Genomic DNA, 21384 nt, shown 5'->3' on the forward strand with positions numbered 1-21384 from the left:
TCACATGGTGGAACAACTGACAGCAGCGGCCACAGGTGACAGACAGACAAGCACACACACACAGACACACACACACAGTCAGATCATTTGGTCTGCAGCACTTGTGTCCACCACCATCACTCATGCAGCTCACGTCACGAGTGGGGCTCAGCCAGACAGTGCTGCTGATCTGAGGTCTGTGAGTGTGGAGGAGGATAAATCACAGTAAAACACTGTTAACAGCACGACGACTTTCTTCATCACAGTGTCATGACTGACTCCACCGCAGAGCAGCTGCTGTTGTGGCTGCAGATGTGAACGCGTGTATTTACGCGCTCTTACAAAACTTGGACGCGTCTCAGAGAGCTCATCCATGAAAAGAGTTTTTTCTATCTGCTCTGAAGTGTCCACCGAGCCACCGTGGATAATCGAAATGTTTAGTCGCCTTTTTTCTTACCTGTAAAGTGGTTGAAGCACGTGAGGAAAACGTTCGATTGGGTCGTTAGATCCAGTCAGACTAGATATCCAACTTGTGGAGCCTGGTGATGTGGAGGTGGCGGCGGAGCTGCGTTTTCTCCTCGACACAACTTTTCAGCAGCTCCACATCCCTGAGCTCCAGAGACAGTGGAGGTTAGACATTATCATCATTATTATTATTATCCCCCGCTTCGCTGCTGTGTTAGGAGAAGAAGAGCATGTTGGCGGTGGGAGGAAGCGACGCGGCTCTGTCTCGGTACAATCAGCTGTCATCACATTAGAAACAGGCGCAGCGGAGTCACCAGCGCCTCTCCGCTCCATGCCTACACGCAACAACACCACCCACTTTTCTCTACAGTCACCCGGGTCTGGCCCGGCTGCTGCCTGACTGAAAAACAAAAGAAAGTGGGTCCAAAATTTCAGGGCAGCGCTAATTGATTACTCAATAGTTGTAGAAAAATTTTAAGCCACATGTTATTTTCCAGTATGTGTTTTTGCAGCCACAACCAGCGGTAATTCAAAAAAAAAAAAAAGTGCCTAAAACTCAAGGTCGCCCACTGTACTTTTCCTTTTCTTCAATTTTTCCATTTTAGAATAGGCTACGTGTATTCCTCTAAATGTGAATGCTGTAGGCTACATTTGTACACATAATTGTCTAATAATTCTAACTAATTTTCTTTTTAGGTACAGATTTGACAAGAAAATAGCCTAATCCATTTTTATTATCATTCTACCACCACTGTGAAAGTCATTTGAAATGAAATTTGCACTTTAATCCAATCACAACTTGATAAAGTTGCAATCACATATCCTATTATTTTTTATGTTGTATGTCTTTACAGATGCAGAGGTAATAAATGCTGCTTATGTGGCAGAGAGTGAGCTTACAGTAAGTCAACATGAACATTTCCTCAGGTCATTGGCTCATCCCTGTGCAGGTCAGCACATGTCTGTGTGTGTCCACTCCACCCAGACCAAATACTGCAGCAGTTCAATGAAATAACATTATCTAAGTTTAGAGCTTGGTCATTCTGATTATTTTTTCTAATTTTATGTTTCAGTAAGTCATTTAACTGCTCAGTCTGTACAGTTTTGAATTCATAGTAGTACTGCATGCATGCTTGATGTAGTTATAAGTGCGCTATAAAACTTTTGTGGCTTTCTTCACACTCTTTTATTTAGGGACAGAGGGAGGGAGAAAATCATAGTCATTATATTTTGGAACCATTTTCTCAGCCGTGGCCATTGTGTGCAATGGTGTGAAACGCTGAACCCTTTTTTCGCTGTGTCTGCAATAATGGCAGCTTCCTCATATGTGATCTTAAATGTGCAGAACAATAGCAGGAAACAAAGCCACTTGGATGCGCTCACCCTCACGTGTTGGCACAGACAAGGGAAAGACACAGAACACATGAAAACAGCCTCAGTCAGATACACACAGGCACACACATACACACAAACACATAGCCTACACAACAAAGCATTTACAGGCTACTGGTATGACTTTATAGAAGCTGTAGGCCTATTAGAGTCGTGTTGCTTCATGGTTGGTTTGTTGCCTGTAAAATGCTCATACTGTATGTATGTACAACACAGTCAGTGTCAGTGTACTTCACTGCATCAACCATGTAGTTATACTGTATCAATGAGAATAATACTAAATGTCTCAACCACAGGTTCCATAGAAATGTGCCAATTACCATGTGCTGTCTATATGTCTTTATCATTGTTAACTCAATCAATACTTAAACTGTGTAACAACTTATAACGTTTACTGACTGATTGCATGTATCAGTGTTTATTTGTTTATTCATTTGCATAGATTTAACAGGGAAAATACAGATTGTTACATCAACTGAAACATTTTGTTGACTGGGCTTTTAAATTCATGTTACGTAAAACAACAACAAAAAAACAAATTGATTACATTTTGTGGTATTAAGGCTTTTGAGCTCAAAAATAAAATATATAGATATGTATATATTATTCATTTTTAGACAGTAACTTCCAGTAAAGTTTGTCGTAGGATTTCGCTGTCATCTCTGAGTCAATGGACGTGGGTAAGTCCGTGTAGGAAGTGTCTGGCGCTGTGGGCCAATCAGTGGGCTTCATTGACGCCACATTTGGGCCAACGAAGTGCACACAAATGTGAACTCGACCCCTCATGCACACGCACTGAGGCACACACGCACATGCTGACAGCCATGCTACAGCTGAGAACACTCCAGATCAGTGGCACTGTATGAAACACAGGCTTTGTCTTCTCACACAGTGGCCACTTTCATTCAAGGGCAGTATGTGGGTCTATTGTTGTCTTTCAATATTTGCAGCCAGTTGATCGTCACTATAATGGTCCGCAGGCAGAGAATACATTGGCTGTGGTACAATCATCCCATTGTGTTTCCTCTGAGAAACACTGTTGTTGCAATTACTGAACCGATGTCAGTAAGTGAATGATTGTTGTGACTCAGTTTGATGTTCCCCAGCCTCTTCTTAATTTGTGTGTGTCTCCATGTTTGTCTTTGAGGAACCTCTGTATCACTGTCACACAGTCAGAGTCACAGAGTGCCCAGTGAAGTGCGCTTTTCCTCTTTCCTGTTCGTCAGAGAGAGGCTATTGTTGTACTCTTTAGTGTTCATGAATGGCACAGGAAAAACAAATGGAGAGAACTCGAGTGCAAGAGTCCAGTCTGCTCTTAGCAGTTTGTCAAGCCTCTTGGAGAATCGTTCAAGCGAGCATGAATTTTCCTGTCCACCAAAAAGAACAGCATGAAATTTACTATAATGATATGTTTTTGTGAAGTTTTTGCATTTCAGATTCTGTTCAGATTAATGTTTTAATGAATGTGTAAAGGAATCTACACATGAAAGTGATTCAAAGAGCCCACAAGCATTGGATTTACACAACAGACTCACAAAGGACAGAGCCCCAACTCTCTAGAACTCTCTCCCAACCCCAATCAGGCACTGTAACTTTTAAACTTCCTATAAATGTTTTCCTAAAAAACATTTTTTTTGTGCAAACTTGTATGTTTTATTCTTACATATTCAAAATCTTCTTACATTATAAGTACTACCATATAGAGAGCTGTTCATTTGAGCAAGTTAGGATGAGAATGACTGTCCATTCATTTCATTGTGCATCATCAAATCATCCTACCCTATACTGCCACCTCCAGGATGCTGAGGCTTAGTGTTGTGACAGACAAAAGCCTACTTAAGTTTTCTGCACTATACCAGCATTGACTTCTCACTATGACCCGTATGATGGTTTCCAGAAGTAGTCCATGTTATTTGCCAGTGGTGTAGATGTAGATGTTTTCCTAGTGCATAAGTGCAAATGGCAGAACTTTTTGATGGCTTCCTTCCTTGTGCTGCAGTGACATCTACTGTTCTGCAAATGTACAACAGTAGGCCTATGTCTGAAAGGTCAACAGGTAGACTAAAAGCTAAATTTCCCAATGAGCCATATTTTCCAGATGACCAGAGGAGATTTGAAACATAGCACTGCTTGTACATTTAGAGAGGGAGATGTCTTACCAACATAGGAATCAAAACCCTCTCTAGCTAACACAGGTCTATGTCGACAACAGCTAACAGTTACTACAACACCAGAACATGAGATTGATCTACAATATGTCAGTTTGCTCCTTCAATTAATCATCTCTCAACATCATTACTTTGGTCTGACATGTTTGTGTTAAATGTCTTGCAAAGTAAAAAAGGTTAAAAGGTGACTGAGAAATCTCCATAGCAACAACAGTAACAGCATTCACCCGAAGAATAATCTAATTTTCCCCATTATTTCAGCACGACAGAAACAAACAATTATTGAGAATTTATTTTCACACTAATTTGTTTTGAAAATACAGATCAAATTAATTGTTTTTAATTTGAAAACACATCCAATTAATTTATTTTAATTTGAAAATACACATGAATGATATCATTTCCTGTGAAGTCACTCATGATGTCATTATGGAATGTAATATCATTATGATAAACCTGTATGATGTCATAGTTGTATTATGTCATTATGGAATGTATGACATCATTTACTGTGACCTTGATCTGTGATAAGAAGTCAGAAGTCACTCAGTCTCAGAGAAATTCTCAGCGTGAACAGCGTCTCACACACAGAGAGAAAACTTCAACTTTTGATTCATTAATGGGAGAAATGATGGCAGAGAATCCTGCTGCTGGAGCAGCTGACCAGCCAGGACCTCAGCCAAAACCCTCCCAGACCACCTCCACTCTCCTCAAGGAAGAGGCACAAGACGAAAAGAAAGACAACAACCAAAACATGAGTCTGGTCTTGAAACCTACCAAAATTATCCGCATAGCAGAACGAGAGCTGCACCAGATTCTGGCCGAGAAAGATGAAAAGATCTCAGCCCTGGAGGGAAAGCAGCAAGTCATTTCTAAAGGAATGGACAGGATGAACCAGAGGCTCTCCAGAGAAGTAGATGAGACAAGCTTTATCAACAACAAACTGTCCTTCTTGCTCAAAAGTAAAGAAGAATCTGATACAAAGATTCAAGAGCTGGAGGAAGCACTCAGAGCTGAGAAGCAGAGGAAGCAGGAGACCGCGATCCGCCTCAACGAAGAGACCAATGAGACCTTAAAAGTCCAGCTCACATTGGCCCAGACTGAACACCACCTGGAACAGTCACATCCCCACTGTGAGGACAACAGGTCTGTAGTGGTGAACCAAACCCAGCCAGACCTGGACCAGCAGATGTTTCCGTGGGAACAAGAGAGGTCCCACCTGCTTGAATCCATCAACATGACCAAGCAGGCTATGGAGCAGAGAAAAGAAGAACATGCTAGATTCATGGAAGTGCTGATGGACAGAATCACAAGACTGGAAACACAGATGCAACCAAAAAAGAAAAAGACTTTGTGGAGACGGTTTGTCCGGTTCTTTACAAGGACATAATCTGTCCTCCAACCACCAAGTACTCTTCCTCTAACACACACACACACACACACACACACACACACACACACACACACACACACACACACACACACACACACACACACACACACACACACACACACACAGAATGACAGCCTCATAGAGAAGAAACCACCAACTTCTTCTCTTCTCTCTGAGGTTGTATGTCCTGTATGTGAAAGGGTTTTCTCCGGGGTCTCCGGTTTTCCCACCAACTTTTGCTCTTATCAACAAACAAAAAAAACACCAAAGAAACTCTATTTTGCAGAAATTTTATTTTGATACAAATTCATGAGGAAGTGTTGAAAAAAGGAAAAAGAAAGAATATGAATGTGGACTCATGTCACTCTTCATAATACAGTAATATAAGGTTGAATAATAATTCAACCTGATCTATACTGATACTTACTACCTGGCAGTTTTACCAAGAAACTGTAATAATAATTTAAAGAACAACACAAAAACAAACACCAAACCAACTCCAGAAATTTGTATTTACTTCGACACAAACTCAAAAGAAAGAGTTGAATAATTTAACCTGATATGAACCCATAAAAACAAGCCGAAAGGTCACTGTTACTGTACTAACATGACTGCTGAGTTCAATTTGTCATATGAAGCTGTAACATTATTTAAACAAGATGTCTTAAAGTCTTAACTTACTGAAATCAATCTACTGTCTGGAATAAAGGACCAGCATTATCATTATCTGTTGCACTTTGTAGTTTGGCCTTGGTGTCTCGGACTCCCTCCGTGTTTCCACAGATCCACCAGAGCTCCGTCTCTCTGCACCAAGTTACCACCGCCTGCATCGCCCCCTACCCCTTTCCCCTGCTGTTACTGTAAACCGGCCTGCCCTCCCTTCCCATGGACCAGTCTGCCATCCATTGAGCTGGTCTGCTCTCCCTGCCTCCCTCCCCCCAGAAGCTGCATTCATTCTTTAAATAATTTCCATGTTTTCGCATATTCTGCGTTACAAACTGCTTTCTTGTCTGTAACAACATCTATGTCACGTCTGTCCGTCCTGGGTGAGGGATCCCTCCTCTGTTGCTCACCCTGAGGTTTCTCCGATTTTTCCCTGTTAAAAGGGTTTTCTATGGAGTTTTTCCTCAGTGGATGTGAGGGTCTAAGGACAGAGGATGTTGTTGTGATGCCATGTAAAGTCCTATGAGACAAACTGTAAAAATGGGCTAAACAAATAAAATTGCCTTGCCTTGCCCCATGAGATAAAGATTCATGTTTATATTATTTATAGGACAAATCAGCTATGTCATTCATTTAATTGCACTGAAGAAGAATGAAAGGACAGGATAAAACAATAAAACACAAAAGAGATTGTAAATTGTGACAGCAATTTATTTTCAATTTCGATTTTCCTCAATTTATAGAAATCAAAACCTCAAAAAGTCCTTTAAAAAGGATAGCTGTGCTCATACAAATCACCATCGTTACATAAATACAAGTTTGCACCAGTTCCTTAACACAGACACACGGTTTATATTTATCAACAAAAACACGAACAAAAACACAGAGGTTTGAAATACATAATCATAGGACTACAAAGGTAAAATTACATACATATATTATGATCATTTACCATGTTTATGTGGTGTCTAATTCATTGTCCATGTCTCATCTAGGGCCGAGCTTTAACGGGGACTTAGGAGACGACAGGTTCTTCTTGCTGTTGTGGGGCTTCACTTGTTTGGGGTGTTGTTTTGGTGCAGTTTTCAAGTAAAAATGAAGCTGTTAGGGAGGAGATGTAGATAGAGATATAAGTCAACGGACAGTATATCATCATCAAATTACAAGCTTTGACAAGGTTACCTGCTTTTTCCTCTAAAAAAAATGCAATTTGTGAGCAAAACTATGAATCCATTAGGAGTCTTATGGCCGTATGCCCATACCATACAGACACAAACTCACCTGTATGGCCTCAGCTGGTCCCACTGTGACAGTGCTGCTAGATGAGACGTAACCCGGGGCAGATGCAGTCACAGTGTAGGTGCCTGGTAACAGCAGTCTGAAATAGTCACCATCCACTCCTGGACGAGCACATGGAAAAGATGAGACATTGAAATATCCAACTATTCTTTCATACCTACTACTCTAAGCATTAAGATCATGTAAAAATACGAAATACAGAGTAAAAGTCCATTGAATCAATTATCAGAAACATTCAATTATATGAGTAAATTCAAAATCTTGGTTTGAAAAGTAAATAGTGATTGTGGTAAATAAAAAATATGACAAAATAGTAGTATTTCCCTACTAAATGCAGTCAACTGGGAGTTAAAAAAAGCATGACATTTAAATGAAATACAGTATTTGAATAATATTTGAAAGACATACATACATTGTATCAGTGCATTTTTTTTCAAGGTGTGTTTTTATCAATGACCACTAGACGGCAGCTTGACCCACTCCAGAGAGTGGATTGACTGAACTTATTTTTCATTTTGATGACAATGAAATTAAGCTCATGGAAAAAAAAAAAAAAAAGATTCTTTCTCACACACTCTTTCCCAAGTGATATTTTCGGACAATAATCTTATATGTCACTGACCAGGACAGCAGATCATCACCACAAAACCAATCCCACATTTCTGGTCTGTCTCAGACTCCAGGAGTAAAAAAAAACGAAACAAAAAAAAGTTCCAGGAACAACGGCCACATCTGTATAATAATTAAGTGGCGTTCCACCAACTGCTTCTTACCAGTGGTCATGTCATGGTGGATGCCAGCAACTGATACCTCAGCGTTGGCGATAGGGTTGTTGTTTTCATCGTACACCATGCCCTTTATTCCATGATGCACCTGAAAAAGGAGAAACATGTATTTGACTTTTTGTACATATTGTGCAACCCCCTCAATATATAATGGACAGCATGTGCTCAAAAGTATATTGGGTAAGTGTGACTGCAGATAGCTTTGTGTTTGAATGTTGCAAAAGATTACATCATTGATCACGGGTCATATCAGGTCTTCAACCACAGTTTAGAACAAATGCCTCAACACTAGACCTTAACAATGTCCCCCCGTCTTGTGGTCTGCAAGGAACACACAAGCAAAACAAACCCAAAACAGCATCTGCAGGGTCTTTCACTTTGGTTTGTTCAATCAGCACTGTGGAAAACTGTATGTATTTCTAAACCAGCCCATGTGGCTTTAGAAACACTATTAGTGGCAAAGGATCACTGTATTGTATCTCAGTGGGATAAAAGAAATTAGTCTTTTAACCGTGGCTTCATTAAATGCTCAACAGAAGGTAAAAGTCAGTTTACTTGTATTACACCGAGTTTCATGCAGCTCATTTTGACTCACTTTATCCAGAGGATCCCAGCCAACACTTACAAGAAGCAAGTATTGGACTCTCCACTCTTGGCAGTTGGATTTTTGTGTGTGTAACTGTATGACTGTGTGTTTGTGGTGTGTGCAGCGAGTTGTTAAATTGTAATTCTTTATTGACATAACTGTAACCTGCCAAACTGTGTGTGTATTTATGTGTGTGTGTTTGTTCCGACCTGTTCCAGGTAGGAGACCAGCGCCTCTCGGTTACCCAGCCATTCTCTGGGCAGCGCTGATGCTGGAGGGAACTTATCGCAGCTCAGCTCCAGGGTGATCTCAAAGCAGTTGGTGTACAGGTAGTTGAAGTCCTGCATGCCTGAAACACAAAGGTATTTGATTTCAGTTCAGATTTCGTTGAAGCAATGTAGTTGCCTTTGTCATTTATCAGGAGGAGGAATTTTGTACAGTGAACCCAAAAAACCATGGGTGAGCAACTTTGGTCAGTGAGAAACTGGACACCAAACTTTTACCAAGCTGTATAAAAGCTGTTTCATCTCATTCTTTCACAAAGAGCTGAACATAGACTTTCAGAACACCCAAAATCAGGCAGACATTTTCAAAGACTGAACTCTCTCCAGGCTAATGCATATGAGGCCGTTGTTGGGAGGGAAAGTTCAAATGTAACCTCATAGACCATGACATAACACTTGGAGCAAAAGGAGTTGTTAAAATAAACATAACATACTCTTACTAAATGCGACTGTGGGTGTTTTTCACCCAAATCAAAAGCTTGCATGACTCAACTGAAAAGCTCAACAGATTCACATTCCTTGGAAGAATCCAGACCAGCTCAGACTGGGATTTATAGATCAAAGACTCGGGTCTTGTTATTACTGCAGTTCCAGATTAACTGAGCTCGAATTGAGTACGTGTCCAGACAGTTTGATGAACTTGGTGTACTGCAACTTCCAAGCATATGGCAAAACATTGCTGGAAGTATTCATCAAGCTTTAAAACAAAGTTCCCAACCCATAAACCAAACAAGAGGGGGATGAGGACTTCAAGTAGCTGCCAGTGCCAAAGCTCGTATAACTCCCAACGGCCTGTAGGTGGCCAACACCAGTAAATGATATTACTTTGAAATGAAGCCTAATAACGGCTGCACTAAGCTTTCTGTTTTTTTGCTTGGCTTACAAAAATGCAAAATATGCATCTCAACTATCCACTGTAATCCGACTGAATGACAGGAAATCTGCTGTGCTACAGATGAGACACTTGATTCATGTGTACAACACAGGGGTTCAAAAAAACCACAGGCCAGATATACTGGTTAACACAAGAGCAAAAACAAAGCAACAGTGTATATTTAATAAGGTGAATTGTTCCAGTATAACTGTGGGAGGCATAGTTAGTTTTAGCACCTGTGTATTTAGAGAGGTAAAACCAGGTTCATAAAAAATAAGGCTGTTTATTTTAGCCAAACTTATCAGCTACTTACCAAGCATTAAAGGGACTGTATGAAATGCATTTAGGTGAATTGATGAAACTTACCGTTAACTTAAAAAAACCACCTTGGCTTCCAAAATAATGGCAAAGTGAGTCCAAAATATTCCAGACACTGCATTTATCAACCAACTAAACAGTTCTGAAAACTGTTGGCAAATATGTAATTAGTAAAAATATAAATCTGATGACATACATTAAAAACCACATGTCCTATACCACTAATAATTTTCATACAGGAGGAACGACTTCAAGTTTTTTTTGTTGGCACACCTTGTTACGTATCTGTGGTGAACTGACTGTGTGTGAGCAGCTAAACTGAGGGGGGGGGGAGTGCAGCTGTTGATACAGGAGGTGAGGAGGTCAAAGCACTCAGGCCTGCAGGCCATGTGGAGCCTGAGGCCGGCGTGCCATGCCAGCCATTCAGGGCATTTCATTTCTGTTGAAGTGTATGCTAGTGCCTGCCATCATTCTCACAGGTGGCCTTGTCCTTGTTTTAGAATAAGAAAGATAATAGCTGCTTCTCCAACATGGAAGCATGGAACAATCTGTTTTACGTCGTCTTCACCGGCCTCAGTGTGTGGTATACAACACATGCTCAACTAAATACTTTCTTCAGAAGTTGGTTATGCATCTCTCGTGCTGTCATATCATTATTTATTTATTAACCTTTTTAGCTTATTACCTTTCTTTGAACAATTTTCTTTTTTTCTTTTTTTTTTAATGACTGTCTTCTGCCTCTCCTTTTCTAACTGCTGCTGTTTCAAACAACTGATTTATCCTACACGGATAAATAAAGGTTTCAATCAATTAATCAAATCATGAGCAGTGGTTTAAGTGTCTTTACAGGGGATCTGTATATTAGTGTGGTAGTGTTTCTTGTGTTTCTAGTCCTGCTTTATTTGCTGTAACTCTGTGCTGCTCGTGATGCTTCTTACCTTTGGACAGAGAGTACCAGCTGGCTCCGTTGGTGATCCCCTCATCGAAGAAGTCCCCGCAGTTCCAGCCCTTGTGCATCCAGCTGTGAGCGTACGAGTAGGTCCTCGCCAACTGTTGAGAGAGCACATGCCCAGTCATCCACACGTAGAGCAGATCTGGATAACACTTGGGAAGGAATTTTTAATCTATGGCACACCTGTCTGAAGATTTTGTCATCCGGAGTGGCTGCGTACGTGGTCCTCCCTCGGATGCGGGGATCTCTCGACTTGTCAAAGGGGTAGTTGGCCACCACGGCTCCTCCGTGGAGATTGGCTGACAGGACAAAATTGTAGTTCTGCATCCATTTTACGACGGCCATGGTCTCTGGTTCAACCTGTTTGGGATATTCAGTGAGAAGCATTATAGAAAGTAACTCAGGGCTTGTTTACTTGATGTACTTTAATCACAGACATATTGATTCCACTTGACACGTGACAGTGTAGTTCAGTATTTACGTAATGTCCTTTATCAAATGTCCAACTGTTATATTATTGTTAAATAATGTCCACAAATTCTTTCCCAATCCATGATACAAACCATCTGCATATTGTCTAGTTACTTGTATGAAGATATTACACATAGACTACACGTAATCCCAGGCCTTAACCAGTGGGCTGAAGACATCTGGTTTTCCTTTCACCAAGAAATACGGCTTCTCTTGGCTGGTTATCTGGACAAATCCTAGTTCTCTCTGCTTTGCCATATGCACATATTTCTTTGTGGTTTTTCTTGCCTCTTTTTCTCTTTTCGACAAACAGGTTAATCTTTACAGGCAACACAGTTAATTCTTCAAGGTATCTTCTTCTTTTCTCAAGCCCTTGAAAGTATCCTTCAGCCTGACTCCCAGTAGACTTTCCCCCAATGCAGCAGTTTATCTGACTTTACCAAGACTCAAAATAAATCAGGCGTGGGGGTTAGGGATGAGTTTAAAGTCCTTCCTTTTCTGTTGTTGAGGCTGGAATTCAAGGAGAAAGATGAGTTTACAAGATGATGCAGCACTGGTATTGAAAGCTGCCAGGATGGAAACACAATAGCTGCTTCTACAGTAAATCTAAAACAAGCCAATCGTAGGAAAATAATGATAATGATCTAATAATGATCTGTTCACAAAGCCACTTTAATCACTGATGAGTGCATGTCCTTCTGCACAAAGAGGTTCAGCTTTTGCGTCACATTACCAAACCACACATAACCTCCAGACATCCAGACTACAGACACAGCCCTTTCGATTCCAGATCATGCTGTTATTTTTTCTCTGTCAGTGCTAACTATCCTCACAATACTCATAGCTGTAGACAAGGAGTAATATCTCCCCTTGAAGGAAGTATGCAGAAAAATAAACAGTGTATTCAAAGTTGAAGAATAAACAGTGCAGTCAGAGCCCAGTAGCCTTGGGTGCAGCAAGAAGCAGGGCTTGTGTTCTGAGGAGTGGCAGGTATTTATGATATATGGATCTTTCCTTCCATCAGTGCTTTGAAGTCAGACCTTTCACCATGGTGTAGGGTTACATACGTACATTAAGGACACACGTACACACACTCACAAAAAAACACACTGACAATCATATCTCAGTGGAACAGTACGATATAAAAATATTTGCACCGACAGGGAGGGAACAGCCTGCTGTTTTATACTAATCCACACATTCTGGATCACTCAATGCTTCCATGTCAGTTTGTGGTTACGTTTTTTCACACTGTATGAGGGACGTCCTCTGCAGGCCCATCAACTGTCAGCAGATGCTCTTGCAAAAGCATTTTGCCCAGACTCATGGTGCGAAGTGGGCTCTTTTACAGAGGCTAAGTAAATAGAGTATTTCTAGGAACAGATTCCCGCTGTCAGAGGTGGAAACCTAAAAAAAAGTGGATTCCTGAGTGAAATTAAGTGTGAAAAATTATAACGACACTGGGGAAACACTGAGATTGGAGCAAAGCGCCGGTCCTGTTTTGTAATTAGTTGCGAGATTTGAGAATGAAAAAAATGCTTCTTCATGCAGGAGTCAGAGTCAGGAGGCCCTGAGGTGTTGGATTTGTCAGTTATTGCAGCTGCTTGCCCAGCTCTCCCCTGTCTTAGTCTACTTCTTTAAAAGGAAAAGGGGGGGAAACTGTGACTGTTACTCACTAAACTCATTGGATAAAACCTCATCATTTGGCTCATGTAAATGCAGCATGTCCGCGCCTGCAGGCGAGCGCAGGGGGGCTTGTGGCTTCATGTAGCCTGTGAGGATACAATCCTGACCTGAATGAAGTATCTGTAACAGCAGCACAGTTTCTCTTTTGTGCATCTCTCTCAGGCAGCAGTCAAGTGGCTCGACAGCCAGCCCGCAACGGACCAACGTCAGTCCTCTCGGTGCATCTGCAGCCCATAGCATAGTATCAAAACAAATGAACTGATATGTGAAAATAGCAAATAATAATGTAATCAATTCTCTATATCATGTTATATCTTGTCAAATCAGCTTAAAATGTTTACTGACAGGGTTTAAGCATTCCTCATCTGACTCTGACTGCACATGGGATAAGCACTGTAGCAGATTATAGCTTCTATTTAATAGTGTAGATTAAATTCTGTGTGTTTTTCTGGATCAGGCTGAATATTTCTGTTACTATGGATATGGACACTGAGGATACAATATATCATCATATGAACAAATGTTTTTCTTTTTATCTCTTTCTTTGTCCGGCTGTATGTCAGCTGGGTGTATCAGGGTGGGGTGTTGTGTTGTTTCCTTCATGTGTGTTTCTCACTGTTAATTTGAATAGACAGAGGACAGTTACATAAAACTGAGTTATTACATTAAAACTACATTGTTTATTACCATCAAACCTAAAGTAATGACAAGTAATGACATATTTGTATGAGGTTGTATGAGGCAATGGTGACACAATGTGATTAGACCCGTTATATTTAATGCTGTTTGACTTTTGAAACGTGTAGTAATGTTTCTATTATTACATTATTTAGACATTCTATTATCCAATAGTAACAACAGTCAGTTGCTTCAGGAAGTGAGGAGCAGAGGCCAGGCCAGCTGAAGATAACATGACAGTGGATGATGTGTCCCCTGGGATCTGACCTTCAAAAGTAAAAAACTGTTTCACAGCACACACTTGTGTCCTTGCACTTGTTCTCTGCTCATTTTACACAGCAGGGATCTAAAATATTCAGTCACTGAGAATGAAGCCATGTCTCTCCCACAGCCCAGCTAAACCATGGACTGTACATTGCAATGTAATATGAAATACATCAGCAGCCTAAGTTTTTTTTTTTATATTATTGAATGAATACTTCAGTTTATTCCCTTGTTATTACTCATTTTGTAGAGCAGGTTTCAAGTTTGTATTGGACAGAACATGTAGTTGCATGTATAGTACTTGACAGTGCAGGGAGCTTTGTGTGTTTTTGCCAGGTTCGAAATATTTCAAGGTGCACAGAGCTTTGCAAGTTGATTCCCCAATAGTCTCATAGCAACAGACCTGTCCACACCCTGGGCTCCATGAGTGCCAGAGAGCGCAGTGATGAATGTATCGGTTATTTCAAGAAAGAAGGTATTTGCGATCTTGGGATACCGAGACTTGGCGAGGAGCGGGCGGCGCTGAGTGAAACGGCAGGTTTGTAAGCTATGTGGAGACGAAGGCAGCACCTCGGGGTGGCAGCTAACAGCCACACTCTGAGACCGCTCAGTAGCTCAGTGCAATTTCTCATGGTGGTGATGGGGAGACAAAAATGTTTAGCTTGAGCTGAAAGTCTTCATATACATTACAGACTGTATATAGTATCAAGTGTTGTTGAGGACGTCTGTATTTCCATTTCCATTTGTTGAATTTCTGAGGCTTAAAGATCATTTTAAGTTTAATGTATGCATAGTTTCTTTTTATTTGATTAAAGCTGGACCAGCAGCAGGTTCTGAGCCTGTTAAAACCTCATGAATTCATTCATGTCAACAAAGTAGAAGCCAAGATAACTCAGCTGTCCTACAGCTGCTCATTATTAAGCTACATATTCAAACACTGAACACACACTGACACAAGTATAAAAAAATGTCTTCATTCATCTTTCTGACCCAAACATTCTTACATATTGTAAGCATATGCAAAGATAAATGGCGGCGTATGTGTCTCCTCAGAGTTTATCCAGCAGCACTGACCTGTTGCTCCCAGTTGTCGGGCAGGGGCAGGTGGTGGTTTCGTCCGTTGTTTTTTTCGTAGTAGTACATGAGCGCGTTCAGGTCTGGAAAGTTCCGGTTCAGATCGATCTCCCTGGCGTTGCCCCGACCCACCAGGTAGCCGTTGAACTCTGGACCCTGTTGACCCAAGGAAACTCAATCAAGTGTGCAAAACTGGAGCCTGTTGGTTCTTCTTAGTGCTTGGTAGCAGAAAAGGAAAAACTGGCTTTTATATTGCACACTCTGCCCAGGCATTCTTCAGTATAACAATGGTAAATTATTTCCAACAGGTTTAATCCACAGCAATTAACTTGTTCTCTTAGGAATCCAAACCCTCTCAAACCACTTTAATGAACGTTAAGACAAAGTCAACAAGAATAAGAGCTGCAAGCCACTCTCAGTCCTGGCTATAATAAAAGTAGCATTGCATGGCATGGCATGGCACGCTATTGTAAGTCTACAGCCATGCTAGTAATGTGGCTCTACGGATGGTAATGAAGATCTGCTGGTCAGTGCAGGCGGAAAATCTCATAATTGCTGCTATTGGATTTTGTACAGACCCTTGTAATCCCAAGAGAGTGAAGCCTAATGACTTTTATGACTCCCTGACTTTTATCTTGTGCCACAGCCTTGTTCATATTCATGGTTAATGAGGAAATGTCTCCACAACTTAGTTGATGCACATATTCATGATTTTAGGATAAAATATCAATTTGTTTAATGGAAGCATTTTATCAGTTTATCAGTTAGTGCTGCCTCAAAAATGTTCGCACACACAGAACTAAGATGAACATAATAAACATTATATCAACTGAATGCTCACGTTTAGCTCAAAGCACTGATGTGACTAATCACAGCCTCCCAGATCTATTGGCTTGGCTACAGACTGATTTATTACACTGGGGAGTCAGAGAATCCTGGAATTCATGTTTTTGTTTGCGCTGTCATCCATCTTAAGATGACCTTTTATCACTGAGCCTCGTTCCAAAAATGTGTTTTTGTTATTGACTGTACGGCAGAGTTGTCGAGTGGCTGAGGTTACTCCACAAAGTATCTTCCAAAATAGGGTGTCTTGTTGGATCTGCATAGTATTTATAAACATTTCCCTGCAGGATTGTGCAGAACTTTCTACCCTGCTGGCAAGACAAGAGAGAGAGAACTGATTGAACCCTTTATAAAGCTGCTTTAATCTTACACTTTTTTGACATCATAGATGTAATAAATTTGGTTGTTTTTCCAAATCATTGCTATGCCCTCCCTGGTTGAAACAATCCTCCCATTGTTTTCCAGATGCTGTCGCACCCAAACATCTGTTGATGCAACAAATTACAGCGTTGTGTGCATGTGTCGTCTGAGTGGCAACGAGTGGGGCCTTCGTGTGCAACTGGCCTCCTCAGGACATATAATTAGTCTCAAAAGAGATTGTGCACGTGTGTGGGTGTGTGGTAAAGGGGGTTTGCGTGTGTGTCTGTTGTTTCACAGCCCATGTAATTATCCGTGCTAGAAAGCTTGGGCCTCTCTCAGGGAGCTGATCGATGGGAATATTATAGGCATTAGTGAAGAGTGGGAGAAAATTACGTGCTAGTGATTGGCTCCGAGTTGCTGATCTTAAAACACAGTTATGCACGTTTTTATATCAAATTGCATACTTTTAGTAGTACGTGAGGGGACAGGGGCAAGTAAGATGTGTGTTGAATGTGAACCGAGCTGTGATTCAACTTGCAGGTATTGAGTTTCACTCAGGGACCGTAACATTGCTAAAATTTCCACTGGCATGAAAACAATCGAGGAAAAATGTGGAAACTTTTTTCTCCACAAGTGACAAATGATTACTTAAGAAAAACAGCCAAACGCGCCCCCGTGGAAGATTTTCCATTGTTTTTCTTTTGGCTTGAGGGTAATGCATGTACTGTGCTATCAGTGTACATTACCTGTCTGGCAGCCACCTCGTAACCGTCTGGGTTCATGGAGGGCAAGATGTGGATGCGCGTGTCATGGATCAGCCTCATGATCCGCTGGTTTCCGGCCCGGTACTCCTCACACAGAAACTGGGAGAACTTAATGAGCAGCTCACGGCCGAGCACTTCGTTGCCGTGCATGTTGCCCACGTACTTGAACTCTGGCTCCACTGAGGAGGAAGTGGAGAGGTGTAAGGAAGGAGGGTGGTTGGGGGGGGTGGTGGGCATGAGGTCAAAGAACCACACAGAGCTGCCAAGCGTGACATTTAAAATGACTGGCCGAGTGTGCACACACATACATACACATATAAGAGCACACTGGCTTGTTAAGCTGTCTCTCCCATGTTTTCAATTCAGCCTATGTGTTTTAATGAGGCTTTCAGCCGCTGTGTTGAGTTTCTGAATGTTTTCAAGGCTTTAACTATAATTCAATATGCTCTCATTATGCTTTTCTTATGAAACTGTGCTAATTTGGTATAAAAGTACCACAAGAGCCATTAAGCAAAAGCTGGCCCAGTGCACCAGTGCAGTGGAACTCCACTTGTGACAGTTTGATTAAAGATTTGAGTGTGCTATGTTGTGGGCAGTTATTGTAGCCACTAAGGCTACGATGGTGGGGGGGAAACTCCACACCCCCAGACCAACCCTGACTCCTCTGACCTCACCTGAGGCAATCTATCTTCCACAGTAGTTCCCCCAAAGACATGTAAACGGACTGATGTGACCTTAATGTGGAGTTCCCCTTCGCTAACATTAGCCGCCATGAGCTACTGATCATATCAGACCAAGTAAGACTGTGTATTTAAACAGACAATGGCTGCCTTTTATAGTGTATATAAATTCATTTGTCAACTGTCTGAGGGCGATTGTGTTAGTTTTTCCCTTCAAAAACCGCACATATTCTTACTTTCAACTAATTACAAAGCCTAATCTCTTTTTTTTGTATTATTGCAATTTCTTGATAAAGATCCTCCCACGGTTCAGCCAAAGGTGAGCTCTGGGAGTGAGTCTGATTACAGCTGATTGAGTTATTTGGATAAGGTCATCTGGCATTCCTATGATTATCTGTCGCTGATTGGGTAAGCCACCTATCCAAACAGTCTCCCTCTCTGTATAGGGTTCCGTCCTCCCAGGGGTCCTTCATTAATCACTGAGACCTGCAGGACCCCAAACACGGCAGCTAGAGGCCGGAGCTACTGTTCAACACTGGCAAAATACAATAGAGTTTATAAATGTGTGTGTCCACAGACCATAGCACTGCAACTATTGTAACCGCCTGCAGTTTTTTCTATTCACACGAAGAAGTAATTGTGGGTTAGTGGGGTTGGGGCATTATGTGGCTGAGCAGATACTTCCAAATTTATGAACACCCTTCTCTAATTGCTTCAGGCACCCAAATGGCAGCTTGGCCATTGCAATTCACCTCATTTTCTTTAACCATGGGCCAACTGGCCTTGAGTTCAGAAAACAGTGTTGGCTTGAGTGTGCTTTGAGAAAAAACACACATACACTCACACTCACTCACACACACACACACACACACACACACACACACACACACACACACTGAGCAGCATGTGAAAGACATGAACTTCCTATAGGGTGCAAGGGGGTTGACCCAGACAAGACCTAAGGTCACTCCCCTCTGTGAAGTGCACAGTTCCTGTTTTTCACTCTTGGTCACCTTGCAACAGAGCAGGCACACATCCTTCTATTCTACTGAAGGAAGCCCCTACGTGTGCAGATGCAGAAAAAAAAAGCAAGCTCGGGCATAGCCAAAAAAGCATTCCCTGCAGTTGTCAAGCTTTTCTTTTTCTTTTTTGTCCAAGTAGCTGCTATAACAAAGAATGGAAGAATGAAAAAGCCTTTTGAAATCACTTACATGAGGAGTATGACCCTTTGGCCTGTTTTCAATACAAACACTAGCTGTAACGAGTTTATTGTTTTCAATTTGCAACCGATATGCAAAATAAACACCTGAAGAGCTGATTCAGCGGTTCGGACGAGTGAGGAAAAACAATCAAGGCTTCTTTTTTTTTTTTTTTGCAGGAGTGGGTTCAGGGTTAAAGCCTTGTTGACTCAGACTGAACCCCCTGTGTCATCTGCTCAGCTTTGAGTAACACCCCAGATTTTGTCAGTGGTTGGATGGCAAAAATTGAAATGAATCACAGATGTTGCAAAATTCTTTCACTTTTTTGCCTTTCCACATTCACGTTGGGTTTTCCACTGTTTCTGGTCACTGATGTTTATCAGATAAGCCAGTCTCTCCTCTTTGTCTTCGCTGTTTAAGCCGGACAGTAATCCAGCTACATAAAAGCCAAATTGAAAGCTTGCATTTCATCTCCTCGGGGGGAAAACAACAGAGCCCCCACAGACTGCAATGTCTTCTGCCAGCTATGTTCTCACTCCCCACAATACAAAATACAACACAAATGGGTCGCCAGTGAACGGGCTGGGGGCAGAATTGTTTAAAATCCATTTTCTGTACCACCAGAGACCACCCATGTTACAGGTTTGTCTGAAATAGTCTCAACTTGCTGTCATTTACATGTTTTAACATATAAATAGATTTCACATTTTGTTAAAACCCGAACATTGTATTAACTTCTACTTTGCTGTGTGGCTCTTATGGATAATTTTATATTGGCCTATAGTTATCAACCTGTGTTCAACCACTTTTGATCTTGATGTATCCACACTGGACATCCAGACAGGGAATCAGGTGTTACTCACATGCTTCGTGGATGCCCGGGTTATCACTGAACTCCAGCACGTAGAGGTGGCGCCCCTCCACGCTGCGCCCGATGCTGTAGATGCGGGTGATGTAGGGACACTCGCTCTGCACTGCAAACAGGGCTCGCACCATGTCCTCGTATCGGTGATGCTGGAAGTCCGAGCCCGAGACCAGGAGTCCCATCAGCCCCAGCAGGACAGCAGCGAGCCAGGGAGGAGTCCAGCCCTGCTGCATGTTCCCTCAGTCCAAGTTGTGCAGCACGGGAAGAGAGGAGGAGAAGGGACTGCTGCAACAAATGCAAGACACTCACGTACTTTCACTTGTATATTTATCCCTTTACACGCCAAACATACTGCTCAGTGCCTGCTTGCTCTTTTCCTTTCTTGTTGCCCTTCTTTTCTCCTGCTCTCCCTCTCCCCCTGCCTCCTCCCACATACACTCCTCACACTGAAGAGCAAGTAAGGACAGCCCCTCGCTCCTTCTTTGTCTCACTCTCCTCCTCCAACAGCTGCTTCTCTCCCTCTCTCTTTCCTTTTGGGTCCTTGTCAAGTACATGCAACTTGCTTTCTTGCTGCTTAGAATGCTTCTGCTTCAAGTAGCTCGCCCCACAGCCCCCCTCTGCTCTCCACACACAATCTGAATTTCATTCTATCTCTAAGACACTCGTTTTCTATCCCTTTCTTTGTCTCTTACTCTGGTCCGGTTCTATGCTCCCTTCCTGGGAAAGAGGGGTTGTTTCCACGGCACTGCTCTCCCCAACCCCTGCAGCCCTCAATCATCCATTCATTAACTCTTAAGTCAACACACAACCCCTCTGTGTGTGTGTGTGTGTGTGTGTGTGTGTGTGTGTGTGTGTGTGTGTGTGTGTGTGTGTGTGTGTGTGTGTGTGTGTGTGTGTGTGTGCACGTACATGTGCCTGCACTCCTCAGATGAATCAGTGAGGGAGAGCTCTTTCGCAACCTTTGGACTGGTTTTTGTTGCTGTTTCCCCAAAGCAGCATTCATACACACACATGTAGGGAAACAGACCCACACATGCTCCTGTGGCCCGGAGAAGAAAGACCAAATGCTGCAATTAAAACTTCTAAAGACAGTAGTTGATGCCAAGACACACGCGCACACCCCCCATGAACACACATACACACATACTATACTGCAGTGTGTGCAAGGGGTGCTGTCAATCAAACCTGCGGGAGAAAAGAGAAGCCTTTTCCTCACACAACGTTGTGCAACTGCCGAGGGAAGTGTCTAAAAGGAGAGCAGGGAAAGGCAAATGTGAAGCAACAGAAAGAGATGGAGAATTGTGCAATAAGAGGCTGACTGGATGGAGAAATGACAAAAAAA

General features: G+C 42.0%; 2 protein-coding genes across 4 annotated transcripts in view; both read right to left on the reverse strand.

Annotated features, from left to right (window-relative positions):
* dnmbp (dynamin binding protein) overlaps window positions 1-770 on the reverse strand; it is a 52026-nt gene extending 51256 nt beyond the window's left edge. For all 3 annotated transcript variants that reach the window (XM_085760678.1, XM_085760677.1, XM_085760676.1), the window contains exon 1: window positions 437-770. The gene's annotated coding sequence lies outside the window, so the exon portion shown is untranslated. The remainder of the gene's footprint in view (window positions 1-436) is intronic.
* Window positions 771-6749: 5979 nt separating this feature from the next.
* On the reverse strand, window positions 6750-20424 carry cpn1 (carboxypeptidase N, polypeptide 1). Its single transcript, XM_085762072.1, has 9 exons — window positions 20041-20424; window positions 17281-17477; window positions 15332-15487; window positions 11342-11518; window positions 11145-11256; window positions 8940-9079; window positions 8133-8232; window positions 7342-7460; window positions 6750-7161 (listed from the first exon to the last, which is right to left on the reverse strand). The coding sequence occupies exons 1-9, from the start codon at window positions 20273-20275 to the stop codon at window positions 7048-7050; spliced, it is 1350 nt and encodes a 449-aa protein (XP_085618198.1). The 5' UTR covers window positions 20276-20424; the 3' UTR covers window positions 6750-7047.
* Between the last annotated feature and the right edge of the window lie 960 nt (window positions 20425-21384).

This window comes from Trachurus japonicus, chromosome 19 (assembly GCF_045865225.1).
Source record: "Trachurus japonicus isolate A0001 chromosome 19, Traja_1.0".
Classification (NCBI taxonomy): domain Eukaryota; kingdom Metazoa; phylum Chordata; class Actinopteri; order Carangiformes; family Carangidae; genus Trachurus; species Trachurus japonicus.

Coding starts and splice junctions, on each gene's coding strand:
- cpn1 (XM_085762072.1), bottom strand. CDS start 20,275: ATGCAGCAGGGCTGGACTCCTCCCTGGCTCGCTGCTGTCCTGCTGGGG. Junction 15,488..17,280: donor ACGAGGTGGCTGCCAGACAG/GTAATGTACACT, acceptor TTGGGTCAACAG/GGTCCAGAGTTCAACGGCTA. Junction 7,461..8,132: donor CCACCATGACATGACCACTG/GTAAGAAGCAGT, acceptor GTGCTCGTCCAG/GAGTGGATGGTGACTATTTC.